This window comes from Cydia amplana, chromosome 24 (assembly GCF_948474715.1).
Source record: "Cydia amplana chromosome 24, ilCydAmpl1.1, whole genome shotgun sequence".
NCBI lineage: Eukaryota > Metazoa > Arthropoda > Insecta > Lepidoptera > Tortricidae > Cydia > Cydia amplana.
In genome coordinates, this window is record NC_086092.1 from 9,490,677 (window position 1) to 9,498,904 (window position 8,228).

The 8,228-nt window shown below is 39.9% G+C and overlaps 1 protein-coding gene across 1 annotated transcript; it reads left to right on the forward strand.

Annotated features, from left to right (window-relative positions):
• The first annotated feature begins 4,066 nt into the window (after nucleotides 1-4,066).
• LOC134659102 (uncharacterized) lies at nucleotides 4,067-7,525 on the forward strand. The gene is made up of 4 exons (XM_063514709.1): nucleotides 4,067-4,233; nucleotides 4,694-4,863; nucleotides 5,433-5,577; nucleotides 7,382-7,525. Exons 1-4 carry the CDS (start codon nucleotides 4,195-4,197, stop codon nucleotides 7,523-7,525), a joined length of 498 nt encoding a protein of 165 aa, XP_063370779.1. The 5' UTR covers nucleotides 4,067-4,194.
• The last annotated feature ends 703 nt before the right edge of the window (nucleotides 7,526-8,228 follow it).

Below are 8,228 nucleotides of genomic sequence, written 5' to 3' on the forward strand. Positions count from 1 at the left end.
TTACATTTCATCCAAAAATATATTGTATAGCAACTATATACAGCGTGTCCCAAGAAGTAGTGATATACTGAAGCTGGGAGGTAGAGGACCTAGAGCGCTATCTGAATCACCCCCATGTATGTTCCGCGATTTTTCGTATTTTCGGAGTTATGATTTTTTTTAATTTTTCACCTATCGCCGAGTACGATGAGATTTTTATTTGTGGTGACGTGAATTATTGCGGTAGATGCTTGATTTTTTTTGTGTGCTAAGCTGATAGATAGGCCAATTCAGTATGGTAACATTTACTATAGTTAGATCTCTGAATGGAATTAAAAAAAAATTAATGCCAAGAAAGATAAAATTACCCAGTATGTTTTATTTTTCTAAGCGCCCTTGAAGTTGTGAACATACTGGGTAATTTTATCTTTCTTGGCATTTTTTTTTGACAGATTGTGACAAACGATTAATAACTAGCTATTTTCGGCTTTGTAACGCTGTAAAATAACACCATTAGGATGTAAGCTATAATATATTATAGCAGTAGTGAAATTTAAAAAAATATTATAAAAATCTTTCTAATAGTATTCATATGTGGCTTTCCATTACAAAAGGGTCCTTATGCTTCAAGTGACATTCCAACAGACATTTTGATAGAATGGTCCTTATTGCACTTAAGCATAGGGACCCTTCTTTGATGAAAAGCCACTCAAAAATAAATATAATGTAAGATTATTTTTTTTGGAATATTATTTCTAAGTAGTAAATGTGAGTTGTTGGTTGGTTTCATTTAAAACTTCTATGAATTTATCTCGGATTCAAATCCATTTAAGAATTAGAGTATTATAACTTATAAATAACTAGCGACCCGCCCGGCTTCGCACGGGTAAACAAATTATACATAAACCTTCCTCTTGAATCACTCTATCTATTAAAAAAAACCGCATCAAAATCCGTTGCGTAGTTTTAAAGATCTAAGCATACAGACTGACAGACAGACAGGGAAGCGACTTTGTTTTTTGTTTTACTATGTAGTGATGGGCGCGAACGACGGATGCAATATACGTCAAAATCATGTTGTCTTATTTAAACCAATTTTAATTACGTATATCGTTTGACATGATTTTGACGTAATATATTGCATCCGTCGTCCGCCCATTTACTTATAAAGTATGTACATACCTAATTTGAACTTGAGTCACCTACTTCTTTTAATGTAAAGTAGATATATACTTTGAAAGTAGATAAAGGTCAGAGCATACATTGCAACGCGCATGTGCACGTCGTGTGCTCAGGCCTTTAGAAGACTGATAATGTACAGTCAGTCGCCATCAGTTAAATCGAAGCGGACAAAGTTCTCAAAAATATCTGAAATTGAACTTTATCTTCTAGATAATAGATGCTTTGTTTAGATATTTGTGAACAACTTTGCCGCTCCGATATATCTGATGGCGACTGGACTCTTGGAGTATTTCTATAATATTTTTATGTGAATAACTGTCAAAGGAAGGTCTTTAGAATAGACTGACAAATAGGATAAAGAATTATTAAAGTTAGGTTTAAGATTGTAGTAATATCTCCAAAGAAAATAGTTAATACTGAAGTAAGAGTGTATTTCTGTGTTTTAGGTATAGTATATTATAGAATAATTGAAAAAAAAAATCACCATGGCAGCGTTATTGATGTATCTAAAAATTACGGTTCTATCGCTATTTCGCTATTCATGTTTAATAAGTTTACGTAACCAAATAATATATGCTTATTTACAGATTCTCGAAAGATAAACGTGCTATGTATTTCTAATTTACTTTGCTGTAACATTTTATTTTAATAGTAGGTATTATTTTGTATTCTAATAGTAATTATATATACTATAAGACGGTACCTAAAAAGGCTAAACAATGCATTGAGAGTTTTAATTGTTTCTGTATAGAGTTTTATCTGGATTAAAACAGCGACAGTCTTTGGTGCGTGAATGATAAATGAAATGAAAATGAAAAACTTTATTTTCAGACAACTATTGGCCCATAGATAAATACCTTAAAACTAGCATAGGTACATATTATTATAAAATATATCTTAAGAATAAAAACACACAATTATGGCGGCAATGCAGTTCGCAACCCCGCAGTGTCAGGGAGTAACACATTGACGTATATATTTTAGGACTGGCCTTACAGTAGAGAGGCAAGAAAGAATGGGGCGTGAATGGGGCCAGTACAGCGGTGTGACACCGCTACAACGCGATTGGTTGATGAGTCTGCATCACGCGCGCGATTGGTCGCAACTAGTTGAGTTAGACTGCACGATTGGCTCGAATTCATGAGTGACACCGCTGAACTAGTACCATTTTTAGTGCACATAAGGCCCGTCCTGAGATATACGTCAATGGAGTCATAGAGAAAAAAATACATAGATTGCTCACTCCATACATCAGTGTTGGTACCAAAAAGACTATTAATTTCAGTGCCTACATCTAGCTAGCATCGAGTAGCGGAACTATCAGTAGGTACTGCTACTTGACAATAGATGTAGCACCGACCGGAAAGTCTTATGTTGTTGAGCATTAGACTTTCCGGTCGGTGCTACATCTATTGTCAAGTAGCAGTACTGATAGTTCCGCTACTCGATGCTAGCAGCTAGATGTAGACACTGAAATTAATAGTCTTTTTGGTACCAACACTGATGTATGGAGTGAGCACTCTTGTCTTACTATATTTCTCTATGATGGAGTCAAATAAGATCAATGTTGAGGAGCCCGTCTACAGCTCTGGTCGCATCTACCCCTGCATTTACATTAATACCATACGTAAGTACTACACTTGTAGGAGGTCGGGTCGGTAGAGCGCAAGGAGTGAAGTCCTTCCTTTCTGACTGTCTGACCGAACTACGTACGTAATATACACGTAGTATGTACGTCTACGTACTATGACGCTTCCCAACCAACCAACAATTTTATATGCCTGGTTAAATTTAATGATTTAAGTATAACACAATGTTAATAAAGTCATGTATGTATAGTTATTATTTCGTTTCATTTTATTCTTAGGGGTGTGATTTAGATAGAGTCTGGAGCATTTAGGTAGAGTCTGTGGAATTGGGCACAGACCCTGGTACCTGAGCATTTTACCAAATAAATATCAAAACAGAAATATATAGGTACTGTTTGGGTTTTATAACTCGAAACAGTCAGCATATGCGGTTAATAGGGGCTAATAAAGAAATAAAACAAGTCTGGGTTAAGCACTTTTTGTATGGAGGTGATGGAGGTCGACCGGCTTTCCGCACAGGCTCTATCCGCCGAAACCATAGTTTGTCAAAGGACTGTCTCATTTCAAACATAGAGAGAATCATACTTTGCTTGTCTTACACCTAGTACTAGCACACAAAAGAAAAGGAGGAGTATAGTTTTCCTGGTTGTTACTGACTGACAAATTGGTTTGACCAACTATAAAACAATACCGAAACTTCGGTTTGAGCAAAAAAACCGGTTCCGGGTGGAAATGTTGGTGTATGTGGTTGTATGTATTGTATGTATGTTTTCTTATAGTGTGTCAAAGGTCTGTTTGATTTCAAACATAGACAGAGAAAATCATACTATCTTTGTCTAACACTAGTACTAGCACCCAAAAGAAAAGGATGAGTATAGTTTTTTTGTTCCTATTTACTGACAAGATTTGGTTGACCCAGTTATAAACATGTTAGTATACTTGGTCAACCAGATCTTGACAGTAGAAAAAGGCGGCAGATTTGAAAAATGTAGGCGCGAAGGGATATCGTCCCATAGAAAATTTGAATTTCGCGCCTTTTTTTACTGACAAGATTTGGTTGACCAGCTATAGAATAGAGAGAGCTTTAACAACATTGGCTTAAACAGCTCCGAGTAATGTCAATACACTATTGTCACTGTCAAAAGTGACAGACTAGGTACTTAGTTTGTTCCTGCCCCATTTCTGCTCTGTATTATTTTTATTTTATTTTGTGTTTATCGGAGTATTTAACGCTCAACAATTAGCATAAACTTACATTCAATACTATTTATCCTGTGCTGAAAGTACTAATACTATTAACGACTTTTAACTGCTCTCTTACACATTTCGTAAATTCGTGTTGTTCCAAATATGTTTATCAACAAAATATGTTCAACGCAACGTTTATCAGTGATATTTATGAGTGAAAGTAAGTATATCTGAGTGTGCGGCGTCTTCAGAAGAGATGGACCAGTCCGGGGGCTCTGCCTCGGAGGTGGAGGAGGTTAGTACGCGAAAACCTTTTCGAGAAAGTAAACTGGTGGAGGTATCCTATCTACTAGCCACATCTATGTTACCTCCAAAACCCATATTTTTACTTCTTTACTTTTCATTTTAACTGCATTTTAACTGTGCCTGGGTTAGGGCGTCTATGATTTTGGTTTTATTTCTAACTTAATTAGTGGTTTTGCGTTAGATGAAAACTTCCATGTTTGGCATGAATAGGATAGGTCATTGTTGAAATAGAAAAAAAAAAGATTGTTAGGAGTATGCAGATATTCATTATCTTTTTTTAAGCTTGATAAGCAGGTCGCTTGTTAGGGTTTCTTTTAGACTCTAGCTAGTACTTATTCCAGGTGTCTTTAGTTCTTCTCTCAACTTACTGTTCGTTTGCATTTGGGTTGAAGCTTACCTGTTTTCTAGGTACCGATCTACAGATACATGGTCATCTTATATGTTAACAGGTCCTTTCTCCATCCGAGCTTCACCTAATGCGTCTGGTAGTATGCGGGTTGCGCGCGGCGGCGCGTGCGGCGAGCGCGTCGCGGCAAACGCGAGGGTCCCTGGAGGCGGCGGCGTGCCGCGTGATCGCCAGGCAGGCGGGGATGAAACATGAGGATGTTCATGGCTTGTGGTGAGTGCTCAGTCGGGGAGGGAAAAAATGCTTTACACGGTCAACATTGTTTTGAAAATTCTACAGTGACTAAGTTCCTTATTTATTTATTTAAACTTTATTGCACAAAATATATACAACAATGTACAAATGGCGGACTTAATGCCAAATGGCATTCTCTACCAGTCAACCATAGGGCCAAACAGAGATACCTTCAATTGGTGCAGAGAGAGAAAATATATTGAGTGAGTTAAAAAAAAGCAAACTATACTTATCCTTATCTGAGATCTAATGTCAATTTACAGTTTTTTTTAATGATATAGGAGGTTAACAATCAGATCAATCACCTGTAAGCAATTACCGTCACCCATGGACACCCAAGAAGGCAACATGAGAGGGGTTTTAAGTGTAAGAGTATGTTTGAAGGTAGTATTAACCGGAAATACCACAGGCGACAGTTAGTGGTTACTGTAAACTTTACACGACAAATTTTCACTTTACAATGTAAAAATTAGTCATCTTAAAAGATGAGATTGAGCAGACCAAGAAAATGAATTGTATAATGTCATGTCCTTTCTTTACATACGCAGGTACAAGTTTCGAGCGTCGTCACTGCGTAAACTGCGCGCACATTTAGCGCGCGGCGACGTCGCAGCGGCTGGCGAGCGACTGTCTGCACTTGAGTGGGCCGTTGTAGATCTGCTAATGTTATACGACACGCCGCTTCTTAGTGTGGTGAGTACCTTTCACCAGTATTGGTGGTATCACTGTAGCAATATTCTTTCATACTCTGTGTGACAGATTGTTGCCAAAATTTGAGTTAAAAATTTGCTTTATTATTACTACACAAGTCTGATCTAAAAATGACGAGCAAATCTCATTATCATTACTGGGGAAAGGTACCCCCTTGTCTTCTTCCATTCGTTCCGGTCTCGTGTTACATCTGGCATCGCTAAAAGGAGTCCAAGTTATCCCACCATCGACAACGAGATCGTTCTGACTCTCGGGATCTAATCTAATCGTAGTTGTATTTCTAATGTAATGGATCTAATTCTCACTATCATAAATGGAGCAAAATTGTAACACTTTGGCACCCTAGAGGGCATAAAAGAAACAGAGGCGGCCAATTTAAAAGATGGTCCGATGAAATCGAAGACATGGCCGGAGGCACAAAAACAAAAACATGGACCGGATTAGTTCATAATAAGGAAGAGTGGAGAAGATTGGGGGAGGCCTTTGCCCGAAGGCACACAGAATCAGTTACCGTAGTAAATTAAGGAAAACTGTAGATATAATTTAAAAAAAAATGTATTCTGAAATAAGGCTATAAATAAAAAAAAAATTAAAAAATTCTCACTATGTCTTGGAGTGTCCGACGTGTTGTAACCTGACCCGGGCAGCTTGAACCCCTCTAAATGCTGAACTCACTGTCTTGGAGTGTCCACCATGTTGTAACCTGACCCGGGCAGCTTGAACCCCTCTAAATGCTGAACTCACTGTCTTGGACTGTCCACCATGTTGTAACCTGACCTGGGCAGCTTGAACCCCTCTAAATGCTGAACTCACTGTCTTGGACTGTCCGCCATGTTGTAACCTGACCCGGGCAGCTTGAACCCCTCTAAATGCTGAACTCACTGTCTTGGACTGCCCACCATGTTGTAACCTGACCCAGGCAGCTTGAACCCCTCTAAATGCTGAACTCACTGTCTTGGACTGCCCACCATGTTGTAACCTGACCCAGGCAGCTTGAACCCCTCTAAATGCTGAACTCACTGTCTTGGACTGTCCACCATGTTGTAACCTGACCCGGGCAGCTTGAACCCCTCTAAATGCTGAACTCACTGTCTTGGACTGTCCGCCATGTTGTAACCTGACCCGGGCAGCTTGAACCCCTCTAAATGCTGAACTCACTGTCTTGGACTGTCCGCCATGTTGTAACCTGACCCGGGCAGCTTGAACCCCTCTAAATGCTGAACTCACTGTCTTGGACTGTCCACCATGTTGTAACCTGACCCAGGCAGCTTGAACCCCTCTAAATGCTGAACTCACTGTCTTGGACTGTCCGCCATGTTGTAACCTGACCCGGGCAGCTTGAACCCCTCTAAATGCTGAACTCACTGTCTTGGAGTGTCCACCATGTTGTAACCTGACCCGGGCAGCTTGAACCCCTCTAAATGCTGAACTCACTGTCTTGGACTGCCCACCATGTTGTAACCCGACCCAGGCAGCTTGAACCCCTCTAAATGCTGAACTCACTGTCTTGGAGTGTCCACCATGTTGTAACCTGACCCGGGCAGCTTGAACCCCTCTAAATGCTGAACTCACTGTCTTGGAGTGTCCACCATGTTGTAACCTGACCCGGGCAGCTTGAACCCCTCTAAATGCTGAACTCACTGTCTTGGACTGCCCACCATGTTGTAACCTGACCCGGGCAGCTTGAACCCCTCTAAATGCTGAACTCACTGTCTTGGACTGTCCACCATGTTGTAACCTGACCCGGGCAGCTTGAACCCTCTAAATGCTGAACTCCGTGGATCAGGCCAGCTTCCACCAGCGCGCGCAGCTGGCGGCGCTGGAGCGCACCTTCGCGCTGGTGCAGCGGTACCGGCTGGAGCCGGAGCGCGGCGGGGCGGCGGCGCCGGCGCGCTGGAGCCGAGCGGCCGACACCTACTGCAACAAGTGAGTGTAAATGTGTTGATAGAATCGTATAAAGTCCTATATAACTGTAAATATAAGTACCTACTATTGTGTGCCCTTACAGGGTGTCATGAACTGGCCTCTTAAATTGTAACACCTTATTATGTACATGACAATGCAATATTGAATAAATGACTAAATGACTAAAATGACTAAAGCTTTGGATTCCTCCGGAAACGGTGCCGTCATATTACGGCCGCTATACAGTGTGTAAGTCCAATACGGGCAATAAATTAAATCAGTTATAGAATTTACCCGTCTTATCATTAATTAAGAAGTTTTTTTAAGTTACACTTAATTATGACCCCGTAATTAATTTTTTTCCACATGTACCGAGCAGCAATGTACTGCAAACATTAAGAAATATAATATGGCATGACATTACGAGATAAGAGCTTTTTATTGTAACTGCCAACAAGCCTTGACAGTTACTTTAAAAAGCTCGTATCCCGTAACGTGTGTGGTGTATTACATTGCGGGCCGAATTATTTTGTATGGTTATAATTTTCAATGCATTTCTAAGTAAAATCTATCTCAATATACTTTTTAAGTCCTATGCTAACCACCGTTTAAATATTCGCCCGTATTGGATTTACACACTGTATAGCGTTGACTGACGTCACTAGAACGTTGTCTATGTAAACGAGATGGCGCGGTTTCCTAGACGGCGTTACGTTACGTTGATTGTC

Excerpts from the sequence above, each read along its gene's own strand:
- LOC134659102 (XM_063514709.1), top strand. The coding sequence starts at position 4,195 with ATGGACCAGTCCGGGGGCTCTGCCTCGGAGGTGGAGGAG. Across the intron at positions 4,234-4,693 it reads CTGCCTCGGAGGTGGAGGAG|GTCCTTTCTCCATCCGAGCT; the intron begins GTTAGTACGCGA and ends ATATGTTAACAG. Across the intron at positions 4,864-5,432 it reads GAGGATGTTCATGGCTTGTG|GTACAAGTTTCGAGCGTCGT; the intron begins GTGAGTGCTCAG and ends TTACATACGCAG.